Genomic DNA, 26,565 nt, shown 5'->3' with positions numbered 1-26,565 from the left:
TTTTAAATTGTTATAAAAGGGAGTAATTTTTAATTATTAAAAAAAGTAAATATGATTATCATAATTTTATTTAAATTTGAAAAAAAAAACATTTACAATAATTTTTTAACAACTTTTAAATTTTAAGAAATCAACTGGAATAATTTTTTAATGACTAAAATTAATAAATTTAGTTAATAATGGTTTGCTCAAACTTAAAAGACGACACTGTATATTTTTAAATGTTTACGTTTATTTAATTTGATTCTAAATATTTTGTGTTATGAATACTTCAATTTAGATTAAGTACATGTATATGTTTCGAATATGTATTTTTATCTTACATGTATTTGTATCTGACACCTAATTGTGTCTGACACATATATATAACCAATACTTTGAGATATCGATACTTTAAGATATTTTACTGATACTTATCAGAAAAAATTTAATTTATAAAAAAATAGTACTTTTATGATGATAATAATTTATAATTTTTTATGTTAACAACTTTAATACATATAATTTTAATATGAATTCACACAATTTTAATCATATATTTATCATTTTTTTAAAAAAAATTATATATTTTTTAATATACATATATCACGTATCATATTTTTAATATTTTCAAAATAAACAATCACATAGTATCCGTATATTATCATCGTATTAAATATTTGAATAAAATATTTATAATTTTAAATTTTAAGTTACTGGATAGTATTTTATTATCTGATCTTTACTGTTTTGAATTTCAATAAAGAATTGATAACTTGATAACGTCTCCTAATACTCTCTCTAGTTTTAAGAAATATTTCTACCTAATGCATGTCATATTCGTGTAAGAAAGATGGCATATACCATAGACACGTGTGTGAGAGAGTGTGATGAACTTGGAGCAACCTTCATAATTTTCAAAACTTTGTAGTTGATGTTTGAGTTCATATTTACACTTAAGACTTTTCAGAAAATATTAGGCTCATTACCTTATTATTAAGTTATATAATAACTATATTTCATGGTTTTCACCTTGCTTTATGTTTTTCAAATTATTAGAAATCAACCTAAGAATTTTCATATTATTTTCTATTTAGTTTAGATTTATTTCCATAAACTTCTCTAAAAATCACTTCTATGAGGACAAAGTAAAATAAAAAGTTATTTATTTATTTTTAAAAGTAATGTGACATTTATAGTTTTTACTTTGCATGTTCTTACACGTCTCCTTCTGTTTCTCTTCTGCCACCTTCACAACAAACATTTGTTCTTTTCCTTTCCCTTCTTTTGCCATTATCTCTTTCTATTATTTTTCTTTTAGTTTTAATATTTTAGAAAGTTTAGTAGTAATAATCAATGGACATTCCACACATGGCATTTGTTATTCACTACGAGGACAGTCACTGTTCCCTAATAAAGGACAATATATATCATTTTCGTATTTTATATTGTTTTTCAATTCTTTCTCTAGATTGTATATAATATATATATTGGATTTATTTTTGTTCATGAATGAGCAACTTTTATTTTATTGTTATATTTTTTTTTTCTTATTTTCATTCTTTTTTAATTTATGATGAATAATCTTGGTACTGTGATATAATTATTTCATTTATCATTGGTTAACTAATTAAATGAATAAATAATACTTTTAAAAGAAGAAATACATCTCTCATCTATAAAGTTTCACCTTGAACCCCTCTATTAGGTCAACATCATCTAAAAGCAACGACATGCACTGGAAGGACCATTGACAACAAAAAACAATTAAAATTTAGGACCACTTGTTTAATAATACTTTACAAGTAAGTTTTCAATTTAGAAAAAATTGAAGAACTAAAATTTTATTATATATTATATAATTTCTTTTGTGAGGTATATTCCAAACCAAGTGAAATAGAACTATCCCTAGTCTGAAAACTCAGCAACATATATATTGATTGCACAAATACAACTTAAATTGAGATTGTGAGAGTAGTTTAGATGTCTTTGTTCAAAAGTTTGACATTGAGGAAATTCATTTAGGTTTTGTAAGAGTTGAAGGTATGATTTTTTTTCATGGAATCTCTAAGAAGAAGAAAAGATGACAAACTACGTTATTCATAAACTAAAATACCACAGCTAAATTCTATCATTACAATAAGAAAAAAATAGTCATCAAAAACATGTCTAAAAGACATACATATACACACATACATGAAAACATAAATCTTTATAATGTTTTTTTTCTTCTGTAGAAATGTTTTATTATGAAAGAAACGTGAAATGATATAAGAGAACTTGCAAGAGTTCGATGATACCAATGTTTCACATATAAAAAAAAAAAAAAGAAAAAATCATTCTGCAGACGACAAGGTTTTAAAGATTGCAGGTCTACAAGAGCTAGATATGGCAGATGAGGCATGAGAAGTCATTCATGAAGCATTTAAAAAAAGCACTATCATTAATCATTGAGAAGTGTGGCTGAAGATGTTTCTACCAGTAATGGCTGCAAAGAGTTGCTTCTTGCATCTCCTTTATGTCTCTGTCACACGACAAGACAAAAGCACAATGTTTCCATTTAAATGGCTACCCTCTATTCAAAATAGTTTCTTTCTAAAGATTCAAAGCAACAAAAATGAACCCTATGAAAAAAAAAATAAAGAAATTTAAGTAGTAGCATTGGAATGTGTTGCATTCCTACTTCAAAAATAACAATGTCAATGCTCTTTCTAAACTTGTACTTGGCAGAAAATATTCAGTGCAGGCCTGTGCTTAGCTTTATATTGTTCATCATTTCCACATCTCAGTGTTTTTTCCAACTGCAAATACAACACACCAATTATATGCACTTTAGTTTGATCTATTCTAAATTGATTCAAGAAATAATCTTAGCTGATGTAGCAAGTTGTGAGTGTAAGTGATTTTTAACATTGTTCAGCTCGAAGATATGGAAGAAAAACGATTTACTTTATAGCTTACATAAGACAATGTAATTAACACTTATGTAATATAAGATCTCAGTGATGAAATACTTTATGATTAGACAAATGAAAATGGTTGGGTGAACCAATATAAAGCTTCTTTTTAATCAACTTTTTTGACTTTGATCACCTTACTTAACTTTTTTTCTTAACCAACATTATCTGATAAAGTTCAGTACTTAGCTTCTGCTTGTGAACAAATTTTGATTACACATGTTAAAGAAAAGTTAAACTCAGTAGCTTATTTTATATGACCCTACTCATCTTAAAGTAGTTAGCATGAGAAACCCTATTAAGTTGGAAAGTAGAATGAAACTTTAGCTTTGAGAAAAAGAAGTTGGTTATCCCAAAGGAGGTTAATTAGCACATGTTTGATTTTAAGATCAAGTTAAACTGGTTTATAATTCATGAAACAAATTTAAATACGTTATTTCAATGGCTACAACCTTGTAATGTATGTTTTTTTTTTTTTTTCTTAAAGAAGCAACCCTGTTGCAGCAGGTGTCGAAAATATTAGAAAGGGAAGGGTGGTGTTTGTTGAAAACGTTCTCTGGTGTGACATGTGTCTTTTCTGTTGGCAGCTTCCCTAACATTTGAGGAGAGAAAAGTCAATAAACTATTAATTTTAATAATTTAGAAAAGGAAAATAAGTGAAAGGGTGTGACAGCATCACCCACTTGTAATCCCTATATCTTCTTCACCTTGATTTTGACACAAACTTTAGTCTGCAATATCATCATCACCCTTTCCACCACTGCTCCACGTGCTTATTCGCACCACCACCTTCTACTCTTCAGTTACATGACATACATGGACTATGCAATTTCATTTACAAAATAACATATATACAGGTTCTCGTGTTCAACAACATGCATGCTGATTGTGAATAGCAAAACTTTTCAACCCACAAAGGGTTGGGTAAATAGTTTCCACACATTCTAGTGTGAATTTTCCCATGGATATATCTTCAGATTCAAAGTGCATGATCATAATTTTGTCTTGATATATTAGTTTTAGATTGGGTAAGCAAATTTAGAAGAATGTTGAAACATTTCCATTGGAAGCAGCAAATCTTCGTCACCAGGTTCTCACTCGGAGAATATGGTTCTACTTATATAAATTCTTTTATAACTACATGGAGTGAAAATAGGGAGAAGATGCATTTTGGACTAATTAACTCGACTTATATGTCTTGATTTTCGTGTAAACAAGACATATCAAGACGTGCAGACAATTTTTGTAATTAATGTGAACTTTTATATTTGGATTTTCATTATGTCTCTAAAAATTTTCACATCTCTTCTTGTTTTGAAATTTTTAAATTTCATTACGAGTTTTATTTCTTGGTCCAATTTTAACCGAGGCAGATAATATTAAATAGCCTTCAGACCTTATTTAACCGAGATATATGACCCTAAATAGGTCTCGGGCGTTATTCAACTGAGGAAGACAAGAATTTGTGTCTCAGTTTTCAATTAACCGAGGCAATAAATCTTCCTAGGGTTAAAAAACCCAAATCGTGAACAACATTGTCTTCATCCTTGCGATAGTAGCGTACTTGCAGCGTCTTCTTCCTCTAGTGAGTGTTTCGTCCCTCCACCGCGTAGCAGTCGCGCCATGCACTCGTGCTCGTATCACCACCGCTGTTTTGCCATTGCGGTGCCGCCTCTATTGTTGTCGTTCACACTTTTTGGTTTCGTCCCTCCACCACACGTTTTGGTTCGTTTTTACTTCGTCTCCACTTCTTCTTTTTTGCGTTTTTTGTATGTTCTTGAGTTTTCAGGATTGAATTTGAAGTTATGATGATTTATGATAGAAATTGGGTTTGTATTTTTATAGAAATTGAGTTTGTGAATTATGTCTTTGCTTGTAAATATGAGATTGTTGATGATGGAAAATACTTTGCTTTTAAAGATGGGATTGATGATATGACGAACAATGTAATTTGTTTAATACATATTATGCCTCGGTTGGGTCATAACCGAGGCAGTACATCTCCATTTTCTGCCTCGATTGGAGTTGGACTTAAGGTAGAAAGTAAATTTCATGTTTATTCTTTTAAAATTTGTGATGTCCATTAGGTCTCAGTTCCCTCTAGAATCAAGACAGTCAATCTCACATATGCCTCAGTTCATAATCGAAGCATAAACAACTTTTTTTTTACCTTGACAGTATATGCCTCCCGAAGTTAAAAGCCCAAAATAACTGCGACAAAAAATTAATAAGGAATCATTCAGGAATGGATTAATAAGGTATTTACCAAAAATACAGGATCAAGATTATTGGATACGGAAGGGAGAAGACACAAATGCATATACAGTCAAATCTGGATACAAAATATTGCAAAATAATATAATGGGAGAAAAAGACGAATTGGTTGAGTTACTATGGAGAACAAATGTCATCCGTAATGTAAAATAATTCATATGGAGAATGGGCCAAAACAAAATTACAACCAGGGATAACCTTGAACATAGGAGAATAGTGGTATCGTGTAAGTCATGTGTGCCTTGCAAAGAACAAGATGAAACTATCTGACATTTGCTTTTAAATTGTAAAATGTCTACTGTTGTTTGAAACCTATCTAATAAGTGAATACGTCTTAAGATAATTCAACATAATTATATCACACAACACTTTCATATCACTTCTACATGCCTTGATGAATAATAATGGAAACATTCTCTGGAAAACTATGTAGGTTAATGAGATGCATATAGGATCATAGACATAATGTGTTCTTTAGGAATGTCATAATTGATGGGGGAGGAAATATTTGGAACTATTCAATTGAAAGTCTCGAGGCATAGATTAGAAACAAATCTTAAAATGCTTACTTTTTATTTTCATATTGGTGCATTTGTCCAATGACATGCATTATAAGCATACAAAAGTGAAGGGTTTGATTGATGTGCTACATTGGTTTGTTTGTTTTTAATATATATAATGTATGGCGAAAGAGTATTGGTTCTTGTTGGTCTTTTATTTTTTATCTACAATATAGAAAATTGTGGTTACACTCTACACATAAAATACAAGAAAACAGAAAGATTTGAAGTACTAATAGAGAGTAGTGGAAGAGACAAAGAGAATGTTTCATTTTCTCATTCAATTTCGGTATATGCTTAGTTTTTAAGCTTTTTTAATACCTTCCTTTTGAGTTCTTTGGACTAATATGTATAGATATTTTTTTATGAAACATCATCTTTTATCTTTTGGTAATATATATTTTATACTGCATTTGTATACTATTTTTTCTGTATATGGATTGATTTACCCAAATACATATTTATATTTATAAATTTTTTTAATTAATAAAAAAAATTCACTCTGAGAATATGATTATATTTTTTATTTTTCATCGTTCATACTTAATTAGTACTAAATAGCTTTATAATAATAATAATAATAATAATAATAATAGAAATTTAGATTATATAGTATCAGCATAACCAGTGATTCAATAAATAAAAAATGTAATAAATTTGTTGTTTTTTATAATAACTTTTGAAAATTATAATAATAGTGACTTTTTTTATTGACTTTTATAAATTAACTTGAAATTGTGTTACGAAGCACACTGTTCAGAAAATAAATAAATATTTTAAATTGTTTAATCTGAAATATCATTTCCAAATTTTAAATTACACTATCCAGAATACTTTACCTTCGAAGACTAAAACATGAAATTTTAAATGAGAAACTTTAAAATTTATAAGAGTGTATGAACAAGTTATGGAAGAATTAAATCTTGTCGCCAAATTGACAGTTCTAAAAACAATTATCCAAAGTAAGCTTGGGTACAAACAACGTGAATTTTAATAAAAACATTATTATAATATTTATATAGAAATTAAATTTGATTTCGAGAGACAAAATTATTCCATTTAAAAAAATGAAACTAAATTAAACAAAAATAACGAATATATAGACTAAATTGAATATAAAACATTGACTCTAACATATGACACGCTATTGGATTGACAATGTGAACATTTTTTTAAAAAGATTAAACGTGACTATCAAGAAACACAAAAATGAAGAAATGACACGTGACTATCATTGTTTATTACCGTTAGTTATTTAAACGACGTTAATAAAGAAAGATCAAATTTAACAAAAATTGACAAAAATTAGAACTTAACTAAAAGAAAAAATAGGACTAAATTAATACAACTCAACAAAAATAGATACCAAATATTTATTTTAACCTAATCTTTATATGTTAGTTTAAGGTGCAATTAGTAATTATCGAGTGAATGAAGCAAAAGTATAGATATCTTAACCCGTTAACCCGTCATACTTCATTCTTTCTTATCTCCCAACCAATTGGACCTCTTATGAGCATATTCATTGTTTTCCAATATAAAAACAATACGAAAATTTTGAGTTTAAGGTTTTATTACGTTTTTATTTAATTTTATTCATCTTAAGAGATAAAAATACATTTGTGTTATGATTGTGAGTTTATTTTATAGATTTACCTTTTCTAATATTAAAATAATTAATATTGAAATAAATTTTAAACTATCTTTTAGCTTTTTAATTAAGTTTGTTTATGATATTAATTATATAAATTAAGAACTTTTTTTCCTTTCTCTTTGACAAGACAAACCAAGATTTCTTTCTCACTTTGAATTGGTAGACCAATTTGATCCAAATAATTAAAATAACTCATTTTACCATAGTTAGTCATGACATTGAAATAATGATGTTGTAATTGATGATATTTGAATAAAGAATTTAAGTTGCTCGAAATAGGAGTAATAAAGTGTGTCTCATGGCCATAAGTTGGTCCCCAATCTATAACAATTTCATTTTTATTAAATCTTTTCCTATTTAATTGAATGAGAAACTCAAGAATATGAGTGACAAGATTGGACTATAATAACTTCTTTGAACAGGTATAAAAAAATTAAAAAATTAAATATTGAAAGCAAATATTAGATTTGAAACATCTCAAGTCATTAAAATTCTTAAAATATCTAAAATATAATTTTAGAAGCTTTATGGGATTTTTCTAAATTTGTCGAATTAAAAGTAAAAGATACTCCTCCTCAAGTAGAAAATGCCAAATAGAGAATTTTTTCACCTCTCATGAGAATTAAAAAATTCAAATATTTTTACTTTAATATTTTCTTAAAATATCCAAAATATATTGTTTAGGAAATTGTTTGATATTTTAACATAAAATAATTGTAAATTATTATTGTTACGAAAATAATGTTTTTTTATAAATCTATTATTCGTTGGGCTGGCACGCACAAACCAAATTAGGGCCCAATTTCTATTTTATAATCCCAATCCTAGTATATTGCATTAATATCTAATCATTTTTAAAATAAAACTAAAAATAAAAAAGATAATCATAAGCCCACGTAAGTTTTATGAAATCCTAGAACCTTCTTATTCATTTATTCATATAATTTAACGCACATGATAATTTTTCTAAAAGAGTTGTCAAAGTTATGAATGAATCACAATAACTATGAACTAATGAATCAATATAAAAAATATCATAAATTTAAAGCTAAAAAATATTTATATGCGAACTAAACCCAAAAAAGCTTACTTTAAATTTACAACACCAGCACGAAATTTGTCTTTGGTGAAAATAATATGAAAGCAAAAAATGGGAGGTGCCAATAGTATATCCCTTCAACATTTGGGTGTACTTGTATATACTTTTTCTCTGGGCTTTTGTGGCCCGTTTTCTCATACTGATGACAGAATCAAAATTACCATGCTTAAATCACTTCTATCGGAAAACTATAAAAGAGGTATGTGTTTGAGTTAAGGAAATAGTTCTCTGTCTAATAGGGATAATGACAGGATGAAATGAAACATGACAAATTTTATTATTTCATATCCAAAGAAATAAAAATCATTTCTATTATATATATATATATATATATATATATATATATATATATATATATATATATATATATATATATACTATTTTAATATTAATTAATTAATTTTTATAAAAATAAAAAATTATGTCAAAATAATATATTATCAATATTCAATATAAAAAACATATTCTTATTTTTTAATATTAAATATTTATGAAATAATTATAATCGTGTACATTTAAATTAAATTTTATAACAATAAAAACCTTTATTAATTTTGCAACTATCAATGAAACATAGTTAATAAAATAAAAATATATTTTTTAAAAATTATAAAAAAAATAAATATTCAAGTTTAAAAATATTTTAAATATTTTTTTACTTTCTTCACGACAAGGAAATTTTTAAATTATGAGCAATTTTAGTGACAAAAAATATATTTAAATATCAATTTAGAGATACATTTTCTAATTAGAGACCACTCTCTTTGGTAACCAAAACTTTGATACCTAATGTTAGTGACCAATTTAGAAACTAACTCATAATAGAAACTGTATTAATTACTAATTTAGAGACTAATTATAATTTTTTAAAACTATTTTTAGTTACCAATCATTTTTAGTTTATAAATTGATATCTAAATTTGTCACTATAATAACTAATTATTTTGTCATTAAAATTGATCATTGTTGAAGGGTTTTCTTGTAGTATTTTCTCTAAATTCTCATGAAATCTCTTTCTTTATATACTAATAAAAATTATTATACATCACTCAACGAAATTGCACAAACAATAAATATTGAACTTGTAACATACCTTCAGGAATATTACTTGGAAAAATAATAATAAAAGGAAAACATACTCATATTCATTAAACATAATTTCCCAAAAAGGTAGGAAATTTAAAACTTCAGTTATATCTTACATCACACGTGATTTAAAATTTATCACAGACCACTCATAGTTTTAAAACATAATAAAAACATTTAACATAAATCTTCTTGAAACATCCCATAGACCCCTCTCCGTGCCTATGTAGCTCCTGGCTCACCTGCATCAGTATCTGCTCCCGGAAAAAATTTTATCCGATCATCGCCACACACACAAACAGATAGGGTGAACTATGCATATATAATGAATAAATATGAGAAACCCATACCCAAAAAAATTTCATAATCATTTATATTTAAACCTTTCAATTCTCACTCACTCAAGATCCATTATGAGTGACATGCACATGCTCTTGGTCTCGGGATTTCTTGTGCTCCCACGAACCTTCCCGCTCGTGGTCAAACCTACGAACCTAACTCGTTCGTAGTCCTACCCTACAGACCTCCCCGTCCGTAGTCAAACCATCCGAACCTCACCCGCTCGGACCATGACACGCATGCAATCACCATACTATGGACCTCCCCGCCCATAGCAGCACCAGGACTAACTTGTCCATTATCCCATCATGCGGTCCCAACTCATCACGAACCTCCCCGCTCGTAACCTCATCCGAACACATCCCGAACCCACTAAGAACTTAGTCCTTAAAGCTCAAAGGTTAGCACAACAACCTGCCGCAGCAGAAAATAAAACACCGACACTGCCTAGGCAATTGTCAAGTGGAACAACTTCACTGACCGCCTGGCACCACACTCAGCGCTGCTAGGCGCCAGGTTACAGGTACCAAATCAGAAACAACCTCACTTCGCCTGGCGGTAACAAACAACCCGTCAGGCGCCACACATCCACACAACAATACAAGCATCGAATCTCGCCTGGCGAGACCAACCACTAAGGCCAGGCGCTGGCTTAAGGAAGTCCAGAATTTAGAATACTCATTTACAAAACAATGTCAACGTTACTAACCGACACCTATTACAGTTTTATCAATAATTTTCTCTACAGATGTCTAATTGAGGTGATTCCTTTCTGGTTAGAAACTAGACTTCCATATCTTTAATTTGACTACCAAACCACTATTTTTTGAGGTCTAAGCCATTGGCAATTTAAAAACGAAAATCAGGGATCCTCCAGCGTTTTTCCAGCTTTCCTGTCCCGACGTCTGCTCACTGTTTCGGTCTTTACATTTTCCATAGACATCCAAATGAGTTGATTCTTGTTGGGTTGGAAACTAGACTTCCGTAGCTTTAATTTGACTACTAAACCACTATTTTTAGTGGTCTAGGCTATTGGCAATTTAAAAACGAAAATCAGGGATCCTCCAGCGTTTTTCCAGCTTTCCTGTCCCAACGTCTGCTCACTGTTTCGATCGTTACGTTTTCCATAGACATCCAAATGAGTTGATTCTTGTTGGGTTGGAAACTAGACTTCCGTAGCTTTAATTTGTCTACTAAACCACTATTTTTAGTGGTCTAGGCTATTGGCAATTTAAAAACGAAAATCAAGGATAAAAATTGGATGAGTCGCCTGGCGGCAGTTCATCGTCCGCCAGGCGGTTTGTGGAAAATTCCAGAAACACGAATTACACACAGCAGGACATTGTACATGCATCAATTTAATCATACAATTCATGATATTAAACAGTACGCAATTTAAGATACAATTCCAGCTCCCCTAACCTGGAACTAAGCTTCCAAGGAGTTCCTTCAATGGTGGTCTCCTTTCTTCTTCTTCTCCACACCTTTCCTCCAAAATTTTCAGGTCTCCCTCTCTTCCACACTTTTCTGCACTGCATTTTTTTTTTCAGACTTCCCTTCCCATTTTTATGCAAATTTTCGTCCAACTGCAATGGATGCTCATCAATGCCACCCATCTATGCCTAGGTTCTGAATATAATAAAATAATAAAAAAATAATAAAATAATAAGAAAATGTGGAAATTGAACTTCTCTGACCAAGGTTCAAAGTAAGGACCATAGGTTTCCCCCTCTCACGCTCCAACTACTTAGCCATTCCACTTTTATTGCTAAATATGTGTATACAATAAAATATAAATTATAGTTCCGTTTTCTCTTACTTAAAAGAAAACATTAAAACTGACACAATTTACATACATAGGACTTGAACCCAAGTCCTCACACACAACCCCAAAGTACTCTCACCACTTGAGCTAGTACTTTGCTATGTTATATTAGTCCAATTAACGCTATTGATTTCTTCCCAGATATAAATTAAATATTCATTCTTTATTTGAATTTTTTCTCGGGTCTTACAGAACTAATAATAATTGAAATTTATATTTTATCTTTTGAACTTCAATTTTTGCTAAATGATGATAAAAAAGACTCACAGTGAAATTAAATTATTATATCATATAATATTAAATGAAATGCCTTTATACAATTATGATGATAAAATTACACTTATGATAATGAGTTAAAAAATAAAAAAAATAATTATACAAAAATATGAAAACAATATTTTACATGATAAAAATTAACAGTAAATAAAAATATTAAAAAGAAGTATAAATGATCAAATCGTACAAATAAAAATAAATATATAATTAAAGGTATATACGATGTAAAATATCTTAAAAACAAGTCTAAGAGTTGAGCAATTATGAAAATTGTTTTAGAAATACAGAAGTTTTTTAAATGAGACAAAAATTAAAAAATTAAGGATAAAAAAAATATAAATTTTTTATATTACCTAATAAATAAAAAATTTATGCAATTAAACATGTGAAATTGATAATCAAATATTCTGATATAAAAAAATATTTAATATAAATCATCCTTCAAAATATTAATGAACTCAAATTAAATTTAATCTAAATCAAAGTTAATCTAAGAACACTAATTTTAGGTGTTCCTTAAGTATTGTATTTTAGGTAATAGCAGGTTTGATATGTTTTTTAGATAATGACTAAACGATATTTATTACGTTGATGAAAGGTTGATTAATGATGAATGAGTCATATTATAGCATTCTAATTTAAGATTAGTAGCAAAGTCAGCAAGCAGCAACCACTTTCACCAACTCCATGTGGAAGCAAGTTTGGGACTCACGCGTTCCTTTTATGTTAATATTCAAATTCAATGGAATTGCCACTGCATCTTTCACTCTATATCAAACTAGTGCTTAGACTTTTTCTAGTTCATAATATCCTATTATTATTTATTTAACTTTAATCGATTAAAGTAAAGTTGTAATTGAGAAAAACATGTATTATTAAATAGTTATTTAGAATTATAATTTCATAAGTTTATTTTTTATGTGAGTAGTTTTATTTAAATTTATATCTCGTGTTACATTTTATTTGAATTTATTTTAAAAAAAATTAATTTTATTTCTAGTAATATTTTGTGATGTAATTTTATTTTTGTAATACTTTTAATATTACTTTTTGTTTGAGTTTATATTTGATCATTTTTAAATCATTTTATTAATTTTATTTAGAGTTTAAGAAAATATTGACTGATATCTTCTATTAATTTACGAATATTTTTGAAGCTCATATCCAACGGATAACAGTACGTGTAACGAAGGAAATTTGTTATGGAACGTCCTTTTCTAGACAGAAAATTTGTTGAAAAACTTCATTTTCTAAAAATATGGTAACCTTTTTTTATAAAGAAAAAAAAAAAACTTGGTTATTCAGAGTTCTTCAAGATGAACTGTCAACCCTACTAACTAAATTTTAATTATAAAAAAGTTCTTTTTTATTTTTCCCATCTATACTTATTTTTTTCTCTAAAAACGACAAACCTTGTACCAAAGTTTGGGGACAACTACTAGAATGTAATTAGGCTAGACAAGAATAATTCAACCTATTAAAGAAACTAAATAAGTAAACATATATAAAAGACTATGATATTTTTTATAATTAAAATTTGAAGATACAAAATTTGTGGATTTTACTTAAAGGAATAACTCATCTTATTTATTTTCATCTAATATAAAAATTAAACTCATATTTAACTTCTATAAATTCATTTGTTCCATTTCAAAGTATATGGTAATAGATGATTACGTAATAATCAAAAATATTATTCTAACTATGTTAATGAATTTCAAATTAAAAGATTAGGGCTAATTTAGTAACTTCAAACCATTTCAATTTTTAGTCTCAAAATCGAAGAATTCACTCTGTATTTCAATTACCTCAAATATAGAATATTTTTTCTATATAAACTATAAAGAATATATTAGTAGATAATATTTGAGATGTTTCGACTCTTTTATAGAAACATAAGAGAAGATCTTTGATTAGCTATGGAGAGCTAATAATTCAGGTTTTGTTAATCTGTATTATTTATGTTGTTTAGTATTTTTGGTATGATTCCAGAACTATAAGAGGGTATTTTTATTATGTTGTGTGTTCTTCTTGTATGTGTTTCAAGAAGGTTGTGTTTAGGTGTATATGTCAATAAATTGTTAGTAAAAAACCTTGTAATTTCTGAAAAGCCAAAGTGAAGTTACTTTGGCTAGTTGAATATAGCTTCTTGTGAGTGAACCAATATAAAAACTCTATATGCACTATTTTAATTTTTTTGTAAATTGCATTTTAACATACTACATCAAGAAAGTTGATAAATAGAACCTTTATGATAGAATTCATTGTGTTCAAGTAAATAATCAATTAATTTGTCTATTTGATATTATCTTGATATTTGATAACCAGTTGCTTGTATTTGATAAAAGCGTGTTGTGTGATAAACAATTACATTTTTTTTTTTTTTTGCAGTTTTTGAATCTGTTAATTGTTCTTTGAAATCGGGTAAAATGCGTGGTTGAGTAGTGTTGTTTAACTAAATCACTTAGTCAATCTATATGTATCTGTATAATATCATAATCCTAAATATATTTTAGTAGGAGTTTCTTAACAACACATGTTAATAGAGTTCAAATTGAATATATATATATATATATATATATATATATATATATATATATATATATATATATATATATATATATTACTAGTACTATACTAAAAAACTTGAATTTGAAAAACACTAAATTTGATGGATAACTTGTTTCATTCACAAAATCTTGACAGTGACTGGAGGGTGGAAATTCATTGAAGACTCAGTATATTGCATTCTCTCCCTCGATTGCGGAGAGCCAAGAATTCGTTCTGAATCATGTTTAATAGATTACTAGAGATCGTTTAATGTTGTCAAGATTAGTTAAACTGTAATTGTTTTATCAGTTTTTTTTTTTTCTTGAATGATTTTCTGTGATTTATTTGCCAACAATTTCGTGTATAGTGAGAAAGGAATAAAAATATGAAACAAATAAGAACATTATAATTTTTGTTACTTTCACCAGGTCGTGGGAGAATCTTTCTTGTCTCTTGAAATAAAAATTTTATTCAGCAAAAGAAGACTTTTCTAGAATGGCCTGCCAAATATGAATACTTTTCTTATTTGTTCGACAGCTGAGTAATTAATAATTTATGCATAGTAAAGGAAAGGTGGCAATAATAAGATAATAGAATTGACCAAACCAAGAAAAAACCGTGTCGGTGGACAAATGATTGCTTGTGTTTTTACTCTCTTTCTTAATCTGTAAGCATTTGTTTAAAGAATAAGTTTGTGAATCACACTGTCAGATTAATTTATGTGGACACTTTAAATTGTAAGCATTTTTTAATTGGCAAAAAGATTTGGTTGCTAATTAATGTGTTCAAAATGAAAAATAGTATAGGGATATATACATCGAGGTTTTGAGTTTGACTTTTATAAAATACCAGTCACGAAGTAGAATTTTTGTCTTTTTGATAAGTTTAACAAATTTTATTGGACTTCATATTAGTGTTTGATTTTAAATTGATTTCGCAATACCGCAAAACCTAAGACTAAAGAACATGTATATAGAGTTTAGTATTTGTCATTTAGAATTAGTAATATGCTATTCATATTATAAGTGAAGAAGATAAAATAAAAAAATAATAATTTGTTCACTTCAAAATCCAGAGAAGTTTTATTTTCTAATTTTTATAAATTTTGAGATGTATATTTTAATTTGTAAAGAAAGCTTGTTCATTTTTTCTTTTTAATTAGAAGTTCCTTTAGATTAATTTATTTGCATAATAGGGTTATCATATAGATTATGTTGATTCTTGGATGGGAATCAATCAAAAGAGAAATATTTTGAGGATTATTTTCTCAATGACTTGTCTGAGAAATGTGTTTTCTCTCAATTATAAGTTCTTTTGTTGTTTGAATTTTATATATTCTGTATTAATATAGAGTTTTATAAGTTCTATATTTTAAAAAGAAAATTCTCATCTCCTATACTTCAGGCATCCTTAATAAATCATTTTTTTATTTATATATTAGTTATTATTGATAAAAAAATAGTTTGATTTTATTTTTGACTGTAGAATGGGATAACTTAATTGTCTAATTTAATTATATTTATTTTTACCTATAAAAAAAATGAAGCACGCTGGTTCTTATTTTACTTTTTTACCATTCACGTTAACTAAATTAACCAACTTATAACACATCGATTCGAACACAAAAATCCTCTTCTGCATGTTTCCTTGCATGCAATATCCAAAGTCATAGACTCCTAAATAAATATTTTTATTTTTGTAGGCAATACCTTATATGAGTATATATGACCTAGTATTACAAGTTGGTTAAGTGTCAATGATTAAGGTTTAGGTTTTCTACCCCAGGTCCCCACTACCTACACAAATTTTGATTAATGTTAAAACTATGTCTGGTTGACACTTCCAAGTAATAACCATACAAAACTTTATCTTAAAGAAAACTATAAAGTAATGAACGCATAACGCGCTTTCGTTTTCTATATAAACACTAACACATCACCTATTTATCAATCAACCAAAGGGAAAGAAGATCTATACATAACCATGTTTTCTACTAATAATACTTATTATTCCCTTCTGGCCACCATTTTCGTAGTGCTAACATTTGTTTTCCCTTCAGAAGGGCAATTGAGTGCAACCTTCTATTCCAACACATGCTCCAATGTTTCAACCATTGTGAGGAATTCTGTGCAGCAGGCTTTGACATCTGATTCACGTATTGCTGCAAGCCTCACTCGTCTCCACTTTCATGATTGCTTTGTCGATGTAAGCTTCCATTCTCCATTTCCTTTTCCTTCCACAACAACCTTCATTTTATCTTTTCTGTGGTGTCATGACCGGGTTTGTTGTAAACGTCGACAAAATTAGAACAAACTGAACTTATCTGCGATGTTTAAAAAATTCAGTTTGTTCGTGATTTTGTCGACATTTACAACATAGTTAAGGTTTTACGAGTATAAATTTTTTATTGATTTTTTTGGTGTTGTCTTCTGTTAAACATTAAAAATATACTGTACTGATATTTTAAATATCTTTTTAATATATTTTAAAATGTTTAAATTAATGATGTTTAAAAAATTCAGTTTGTTCGTGATTTTGTCGACATTTACAACATAGTTAAGGTTTTACGAGTATAAATTTTTTATTGATTTTTTTGGTGTTGTCTTCTGTTGAACATTAAAAATATACTGTACTGATATTTTAAATATCTTTTTAATATATTTTAAAATGTTTAAATTAATGATAATGAATGTATTATGAAAATACAATAGATAAACAGCACAGAAAATATCAGCTGAGAATCCAAATTTAGGTTTTACCGACGAGAGATTTACAACTGATAAGTGTTATCTGTTTTCTGTGATTAGGGGTGTGACGGGTCCATTTTGCTGGATGTTGGTGGCAACATCACACAAAGTGAGAAAACTGCAGCTCCCAACGCCAATTCCATTCGGGGATTTGATGTGGTTGACAGCATCAAGAGCTCCGTGGAAAGTTCATGTCCTGGTGTTGTATCTTGTGCTGATATTCTTGCCCTTGCTGCAGAATCTTCTGTGTCCCTGGTAACTTCATAGTTCTATAACTATAAAACTTTATATGTTAACGAAATCTTCTAAAACCTTTATACTGCATAAGAACATTTTTGAAGTCCCTGAAAAGAATTAATTTAAAAGAACAATGTCACTACTTTGTCGTAACATAGTTTATCATGTTTTCTACTTTCTTTGACTTCTTCTTCGCAGAAGCATAAGCATATGCAGCCACGTAGATAAAAGAAAAAAAAAACATAATTTTTCTTGTGGCAGTTACATTAATAAAGTGTAAAATTGTGCAGTCTGGAGGTCCTTCGTGGAGTGTATTACTTGGAAGAAGAGACAGTGTAACTGCAAACCAAGCTGGTGCCAACACTTCCATTCCATCTCCATTTGAGAGCCTAGCCAACATCACATCCAAATTTTCTGCTGTTGGCTTAGACACAACAGATCTTGTTGCATTATCTGGTATAACTACAATGTATCTATCTGTGTCACTGTAGATGAATTATTACGTAGAAATATATGATCGTGACTATTACTTTTTTCATACAATAGAAAACGTGGTAAAAGAATGATTGCACATTTAGATGTTTATAATAATATATAATAATTTTGAAGTGCATGCATGGAAATGTTACAAAATGATTGATTGGTGGACTTTTGCATCAGGTGCGCACACTTTTGGACGTGCACAGTGCCAATTTTTCTCCCAGAGGTTATTCAACTTCAGTGGCACAGGAAGTCCTGATCCAACCCTGAACTCAACCTATTTGGCGACTCTACAGCAAAACTGTCCCCAAAATGGGAGTGGATCTACATTGAACAACCTTGATCCTTCAACCCCTGACACTTTTGACAACAACTATTTCACCAATCTTCTCATCAACCAAGGTCTTCTCCAAACAGACCAAGAACTCTTCTCCACCAATGGCTCTTCCACAATCTCCATTGTTAACAACTTTGCCAATAACCAATCGGCTTTCTTCCAAGCTTTTGCTCAATCAATGATCAACATGGGTAACATCAGTCCTTTGACAGGTACTCAAGGAGAAATCAGAACCGATTGCAAGAAAGTCAATGGAAGTTGAAGAAAGAGAGAATAACACAAAATCTACCAATACTTGTTGGATTTTGATGCACCATGTAATTTTTTGTTTTGTATCTCGGTATGAGTGTGTCTAAGAAATGTCAAGAAATTGATATACATCACGTTTTTTCGTATATATTTATATAATTGAGATCTTTTTCAAGAGAGGAATTATAAATGCAAATGTAGTTAGGGTACATCAACCCATTTACTAGCAAAATAAAGACAGAAATAATTTAAAGAAACCACATATTACAAAAGATAATGATGGTATTCCATCTAAAATATCTCAACAAAAAGTAACTTTTTTTTATCCAAAATAATCGAAAAAAATAAACTATCTTCAGTAAGCCATCAAAATCTTGAAGTTGATAAATGGAAAAACTATCTAGACTCATGTTGTTTTGTGGAAATACCTACTTCAATCAAAACAGCACACTAATAATTCTTTGAAATTGAGATAAATATGGACGGAGATCGGAACATTATCTTTGTCCAGTCTCTTCCTCTCTATTCCTCCGCTTATTTTTTTTTTTAAGAAAATGATTTTTTATTATTAGATTTTGAATCTCTTATAATGTTAGGTAGCATATTTTAAATGATTTTTTATTTTTTTATTTTCACATTCTTAATATTTCAAAATCACTTAAAAAATATATATTATATTACAAGAGAAAGTTGTTGTTAAATTTAATAGTGAAAATATCGTTGTCTATCTTTATCTTTTTATGTTCTTGCATGCTAAATGATATATTTGCATCTGCATCTATTTGTGTGAGTTTGACCAAGACCATTACACATCAAAATTAAAAAAGCAACAACAAATTTTTTTTTTGTTATGCATTTTATATAAAAAAAGCAAAGCAAAGCAAACCCTTCACAACAAAGATAATTCCATATGGCTTCTACCTAAGCGATTGACAAGAAAAAAAATGACGCAACCCTTCACTTTTTACGCTTATAATGCAACAAGGACATATCTAGCTCTTCTGAAATTTTGGTTAGGTCGAGAGAATCTTTCTTGTGTTTAAGAGAAAGAAAAGGACGTTTTCTAAGATGCCAAGTTGAATGAATAGTATTAATTGGTGGAGTCCATAATCCATATTAAAATAGGGGCAATAAGATAATAGATTTGACTAAAGGAAACAATGTGTCGGTGAGCAAAATATGATTGCCAATGCTGTTACTATCTCACTTAATTATTTTCTAAGCATGTCATTTCAAAGAAATAAATTCTGGGCACGTAGGTATAGTGCTCATAAAAAGTGAGTCTGCAATTCACTTCTTCAAAATTTCTAATGCAGGATTAGTCTTCATCGGTGTCACTTATAATCACAGCATCTGGATAATTCGTAGAGATTTTAAATTGTAACACTTTCCGATTGAGACTTCCAAAATAGGACCAGACTCGTGAAACCACAATTTTGCATGACTTTTGAGAACTAAGTCCAAATTAGGTCAAACAAAAATGCCTTAAATGTGAGCAAGTTGTAACCAATCACACCAAATATCCAAATTCAATTTGAGTTTTCAAAATGAAGCACAAACCTTTAAAAATTCAAATTTGTTGGATGTTAAATCCTCATCGAGCATGACCGGTCGATTTATAAAAAGCCTAGATATAAATTGCGGCCAAATATTGAAGTCTATGTTAGAAATTTAAGGTAGATTGAAATTTTACATCGGATAAAAATAAATAAAATGATATATAAGTAAAAAAAATTATAATACTCGTTATCTTAAAATTTTAAATTAAAAATAATATTCTAACTTTTTATATAATTTTTTTTCTATGAATATTTGTATATCTATCTCCCTTTATATAAAAACCTCATCGTTCAAGTCTAAACATTTTATCTAGTGAATTCATGTAGGTTGGTCAACCAAACACATTTCTCATTTTGGAAGAGATGAAATTACTTCAGTTTAAACAGAAATTATGATTAAATTGAGACAAAATAACAAATATAGGAATCAAATCGAGATTTTTAACATAAACAATTGACACGTGGACGAATTATAACTTGACACGTGACGGTGTTTTCAAAAAATAAAATATAAAATAAATTAAAAAAAATTACAAACTGACACGTGGCAAAACCCTATTTTGACACGTGTCGGCTGTTTCTTTAAGAAAAAAAAGTAAAAAAAATTAAAAAAAATTTTAAAAAAATTTTAAAAAATCAAAAAAATCACGAGTTGACACATGATACACAGTTAATGTCGTCAATGATGTCCTAATGGAAAGAACCAAATTAAAACAAATTTTTAAAAGATAGGACCCAATTGAGATAATTTAGAACTTAAGGACCCAATTGAGATTTTGTAAGGAAGACGAAGATGTTCCATGTGATTAAACCTTCTATATAAGTTAACATGTGTCATAATTTTGGTATTGAACTTACTCTTTTTTTTCTTGATTATAAGTTATTGTTGATATAATATTGGTGATGTAATATGTTTTTAACACTTAATTTTGAAGAAAGATATGACAATTAATCTTCGAAATTAAACCTAATATATTAAATTTTTAAGAATAGTTTTTATTATATTGATTTATTTTGTTATTAAAAATTAAATCATGAAATAGTTTATAGAGCGTATACTTTTAAGATACTAAGGAGATATCAGCCAAATAATTCTTAGAATTAGGTTTTGGTTAAAATTAAAATTAGTTACTGCATTAAAATTCAGCATAATATTTTTTTTTTACTAACAAAAATATTTATGATATGGATCTTAATGTTAGAATATTTATTACAGATATGATGAGTTCCTATTTAATGAATACTTTTAGTCTTAATTGATAAGAAATTATTTTAAAATAATATTAAAGTCGTGTTATGAGAATACTTAAAGAAAAATATTTTAAATGAAGTTATGAATAATAAATTGAGTATTTTTAACCTCTTAATGTTATAATTTACTAACACAGAAATAATCAATTACGTCACCTAATTATGTCTAATAGGAGAGAAATATCCATCTGAAAATGTGGTGAAATTTTAAAAAATAAGTTCAATCGAATTTTGTCACACTTTTTATCACTCTATTTAAAACCCATAATTTAAATTCAACACTACGGATACCGATGTAAAGTACTTGTTTCACATTGATCAATAGTCTGATATAATTCTTTTTTAAATATTATATACTGGTTTTCCTCTTCATTCTTATTGTATGAAAACATATCGAAAGATCCTACGAGTTAGGGTTTGTTCTATAATGATTATATATGTTTGTCATTAATGTTGTATCGGTAAACAATTTTCATTCTTTTTACTTTTATGGCCTTGAAAATCAAAATAGAATCTTGGTTTTCACTTTCGTTTATTTCTACTATCAATAAAAATATTTACAATAAAATAAGTATTTTTAAATTTGTTTTAGTTTATGGTGTTGTGTATCAAATGAAAGTTTTTTTTATGAAATTGAAAAAAGTTAGTAAATAAAATAGTCAAAATTAGGATAGAGGTCACTTAAAGACAAGATTGAGTTATATGAAATTAATGGTATTCAATAGTTTAAATGTATTGAATATTTGATCCTCGACAACTCAATTTTCTTTTTATGTAATCCAACCTTTAACATCTTTATGCTCACTAACTTTTTTTCAACTTTATTAAAATTATTCATTTGATATGCAAAACTCTAAACTGAAACAAATTTATATACTCATTTGATTGTAGTTTGTTTTATTGATAACAAACTATTTTACACCAAACCTAATAGAATCTGACATAAAATTGCACTTTTACATCGGACATATTACCGACCAATGTAAATTTACGTCTTGTATTTTTCAAACAACGTAAATTTACATATTATGTTGTACTATAAAAGGTCCAAAATAATTGCATTACCGTGTTGATGATTTTTTTCTTCGTGCATTATTTATAATACAAACACATATTGAATTAAAAATTTACAATTGATTGAAAATAACTAATTGCAGAAACGATTCACTTATTTATCTTTCTGAAAATTATAATCAAACATAGGTAGATCTACTAAATAAAATATAACTTCTACCAAAATTTGTCAACACACAAAACATATAAAATTGATCATTAGGAACCAGCCATATGACAATAATTGGCATTGATTAATATCAAGTTTAAAAACTTTCGTGGTTAACACTTACCAAAAAAGTATCAAATCTATTAAACTATTTTCATGCCATTAAGTTAAAATCATATATATATATATATATATATATATATATATATATATATATATATATATATATATATATATATATATAAATAACTAATAAAACCCTTTAAATGTATTTTAACTGATAAAATATGTGTTTATTTTATTTATATTTTGACAAATTTATCCAAATAAAGTCATATTATTAAACTTGTCATTAAATAATTTATCTTAATAAGCGAAATAAACACATGTCCTTATCACATAATAGGATGATTGATTAAGAAACATGCAGAGATTTTCTCTTTTTATACCATCCACACTAGTTAATTAACGTAGCTTGTCCATGGCAATAGTAAAACAAAATCAACTTTTGTCATGACTCACGGCATGCAAAATAGTACAAATTCGTAACTTTGATTAATGCATATATAACTTAATTAGTACTTCATGTTAGTTAAGTTTCAATGATTGTGGCTTTAATTTTCTCCTTTCGTTGTCCCCAAGTGAACCCACTACACATTCAAAATTCACAACATCTTAAACTATGACTAGTTGACAATTCTAACTAATATGCCAAGGACAACTTCATCTTAAAGAAAACAAGCATTGATCTTTAATTACCTTCTTAAAACTCTCTATAATAATTTTTTATTCAATAATTTAATTTAAGATTTTATTATTAAAATCAGTTGAAGAGTTTTTCCAAAAAAAATTATTATAAAGTGAAAAAGACCATGCATGACGCGTTTTTCTGTTCTATATATAGACACAAATCACCTACATTATCGATCACAAAACCAACCAATATTTGGGAATCAATACACCAAATTATCCAACCATGTTTTCTACTAACAATACTTATTATTCACTTCTGGCCACTATTTTGTTAGTGCTAACATTTGTTCTTTCAGAAGGGCAATTGAGTGCAACCTTCTATTCCACCACATGTTCCAATGTTTCAACCATTGTGAGGAATTCTGTGCAGCAGGCTTTGACATCTGATTCACGTATTGCTGCAAGCCTCATTCGTCTTCACTTTCATGATTGCTTTGTCGATGTAAACTTCCATTCTCAATTTCTTTTTCCCTCAACAACAACCTTGTCCTGTCATTAAAGTATTTGTTGTAAATGTTGTGACTACATAGACTTCAGGAAATCCAGTTTTTTTTCGTGTTTGTTAGCATTTACAACATGTTAGGTTGGAAGTCCAACGTCGACTAGAGATAAGGTCAATTCATAATATATTAGTGAGGTGCAAACCTCACCTTACAAGACGGTTTTGTGGGGTTGAGTTAGGCTTAAAGTCCACTTCTAACATTATAAGGTTTTTGTGTATTAAAGATTGATGACCGATAAGTGTTATCTGTTATCTGTGATTAATTAGGGGTGTGATGGGTCCATTTTGCTGGATGTTGGAGGTAACATCACACAAAGTGAAAAAGATGCACTTCCCAACGCCAATTCCGTTCGGGGGTATGATGTGGTTGACAGCATCAAGAGCTCCGTCGAAAGTTCATGCCCTGGTGTTGTATCTTGTGCTGATATTCTTGCACTTGCTGCAGAATCTTCTGTGTCCCTGGTAATGTAGAATCATTGATATATAAAACCCTCAAAGTTATCGAGACATCATTTTTATATGTGTATCTCTTTACTCATATGATTAGTTTAATGAAGTGTAAATTTTTGCAGTCACAAGGTCCTTCATGGACTGTGTTACTTGGAAGAAGAGATAGTTTAACGGCAAACCAAGCTAGTGCCAATACCTCTCTTCCATCTCCATTTGAAACCCTAGCCAACATCACATCCAAATTCTCTGCTGTTGGCTTAGACACAAATGATCTTGTTGCATTATCTGGTAATCTCAGTATCTTTCTTTGCATATGATTTATTTTTTCTTCATACAAGAAAATATTTTATAGAATTTTACAAAAAAAAAAAATTGTGAAAAATTAAACTATTATAAAATTTAATAAAAAAAATCAGCTAAAAAATTCCACAAGGTGATTATCTGATTAATTAACTTGTTATACTCCCTTTTATGACAATTTTTATACCATAAAAAAATGGTTTGACAGATATTTAAAAATTAATATTTCTTTACCATTTAATCAAGTATTATCTTTTTCAATCAAATTAATATATTCGTCGAAAATAGTGAGACAGTTTCCGTAAAATTATTTCGTAATATTTTTTCATAAATTAAAAAAAAAATAGCTTGTCACATGAAGAACAGTGCAAGCATATATAATAATACCATCGGGTTGTGAGATACACATGAATAATAGTTACCAATTAATTATTCCTTTAAAAGAATTTGTCTCGTTATGTAAATTTAAAAAAAAAATAATAATAAAAATTTCATCTTAAAAGTATAATTTCTATATATTATTTTCCAAATTAACAAAATTAACATAACCATAATTTATGTTTTATAAAGTGTTTGACTGAAATTGAAGTTGACTATTAGGTGCACACAGCTTTGGTCGTTCCCAGTGTCAATTTTTCTCCCAGAGATTGTTCAACTTCAATGGCACAGGAAACCCTGACCCAAACCTGAACTCAACCTATTTGACGACTCTGCAACAAAATTGTCCCCAGAATGGGAATGGTGCTACATTGAACGACCTTGATCCTTCAACCCCTGATACTTTTGACAACAACTATTTCACCAATCTTCTGATTCACAAAGGTCTTCTTCAAACAGACCAAGAACTCTTCTCTACTGATGGTGCTTCCACAATCTCCATTGTTAATAACTTTGCCAACAACCAATCTGCTTTCTTTGAAGCCTTTGCTCAGTCCATGATCAACATGGGCAACATCAGCCCTTTGACTGGAACCCAAGGTCAGATCAGAATTGACTGCAAGAAAGTTAATGGAAGTTAAACACACCATTAACAACACTATCTGCAACAACTTGTATATTCTGCATTTCTGTGTAATTGGTATAGTGTTTAATGTCTCAATTTGTGTACACAAAATGTGGTTTCTTCTTTCTGGGTGGGACTGCAAAATGTTTGATAAATTATTAAGTTGTACCATTCTCTTGTTTCCTTGAGATGTTATTAAGTTTCAAAGTACGCCGGAATAAATAAATATTTCCTGTGTATTTTGGTGTTTTTCTTGTATTACACCAGTAATGGTGTGTTTGCTTTGATGGGCATAAATCCCAAATCATGTGATTTTTGTTTGTGTTGTTTCACAGTTTGGATGTGAATATTTTAAAAAAAGGATCTGAACTAAGGAGCATTGACGTGTCTTAAATTTTATAAAGAATAAAGAATATGTGTCATAAGTGGCTTAAGCACCGTATCTCGTATCAAGGTAAGGAACAATTTACAATTTTCAACACTTCTCATTGTTAACTTTAATATGCCACAAAATATTGTATGGCAAAGAATGTGGTTAATAATTATAGGTGAAATTTGAAAACAAAGGAATAAATAATTTTCAAGCAAAATAAAGTAGATCATATCGAGATATTTGATCTTACATAGATAGATGTATGGGTATGGATGAAACACAAAATCTTATATGTAAAATTCTTATATAGTGATTGGTGTCTCTCTCCTTATACTTGTTTAAAATATCTTTGATATGGTCAGTGGCAGATCTTAAGAAAAATTGTTGGGAGAGTCAAAATAATACATAAAAAATTCATATATTTAAATATTGTCACTAATAAAATAAAAATAAATACATAATTTAGTATAACAATAACTAAAAAAGAAATCACACATATCTAA

At 28.4% G+C, this 26,565-nt stretch overlaps 2 protein-coding genes and 1 long non-coding RNA gene across 3 annotated transcripts; 2 read left to right on the top strand and 1 right to left on the bottom strand.

The window, feature by feature from the left end:
* Positions 1–9,646: 9,646 nt before the first annotated feature.
* LOC146884525 (uncharacterized) lies at positions 9,647–11,863 on the bottom strand. Its single transcript, XR_014996683.1, has 2 exons — positions 11,371–11,863; positions 9,647–9,863 (listed from the first exon to the last, which is right to left on the bottom strand). It is a non-coding gene; the product is annotated as an uncharacterized LOC146884525 (long non-coding RNA).
* Positions 11,864–16,537: 4,674 nt separating this feature from the next.
* Positions 16,538–18,824, top strand: LOC114190087 (peroxidase A2-like). Its single transcript, XM_028078850.2, has 4 exons — positions 16,538–16,804; positions 17,407–17,601; positions 17,874–18,039; positions 18,244–18,824. Exons 1-4 carry the CDS (start codon positions 16,583–16,585, stop codon positions 18,660–18,662), a joined length of 1,002 nt encoding a protein of 333 aa, XP_027934651.2. The 5' UTR covers positions 16,538–16,582; the 3' UTR covers positions 18,663–18,824.
* Positions 18,825–23,612: 4,788 nt separating this feature from the next.
* On the top strand, positions 23,613–26,009 carry LOC114190569 (peroxidase A2-like). The gene is made up of 4 exons (XM_028079510.2): positions 23,613–23,876; positions 24,204–24,398; positions 24,509–24,674; positions 25,287–26,009. The coding sequence occupies exons 1-4, from the start codon at positions 23,658–23,660 to the stop codon at positions 25,703–25,705; spliced, it is 999 nt and encodes a 332-aa protein (XP_027935311.1). The 5' UTR covers positions 23,613–23,657; the 3' UTR covers positions 25,706–26,009.
* The last annotated feature ends 556 nt before the right edge of the window (positions 26,010–26,565 follow it).

This window comes from Vigna unguiculata, chromosome 7 (genome assembly GCF_037176805.1).
Source record: "Vigna unguiculata cultivar grain cowpea cultivar isolate G323 ecotype 2 chromosome 7, ASM3717680v1, whole genome shotgun sequence".
Lineage (NCBI taxonomy): Eukaryota > Viridiplantae > Streptophyta > Magnoliopsida > Fabales > Fabaceae > Vigna > Vigna unguiculata.
This window is presented reverse-complemented; position numbering and strand designations above follow the sequence as displayed.

Coding starts and splice junctions, on each gene's coding strand:
- LOC114190087 (XM_028078850.2), top strand. CDS start 16,583: ATGTTTTCTACTAATAATACTTATTATTCCCTTCTGGCCACCATTTTC. Junction 16,805..17,406: donor TTCATGATTGCTTTGTCGAT/GTAAGCTTCCAT, acceptor TTCTGTGATTAG/GGGTGTGACGGGTCCATTTT. Junction 18,040..18,243: donor AGATCTTGTTGCATTATCTG/GTATAACTACAA, acceptor CTTTTGCATCAG/GTGCGCACACTTTTGGACGT.
- LOC114190569 (XM_028079510.2), top strand. CDS start 23,658: ATGTTTTCTACTAACAATACTTATTATTCACTTCTGGCCACTATTTTG. Junction 24,399..24,508: donor CAGAATCTTCTGTGTCCCTG/GTAATGTAGAAT, acceptor AAATTTTTGCAG/TCACAAGGTCCTTCATGGAC. Junction 24,675..25,286: donor TGATCTTGTTGCATTATCTG/GTAATCTCAGTA, acceptor GTTGACTATTAG/GTGCACACAGCTTTGGTCGT.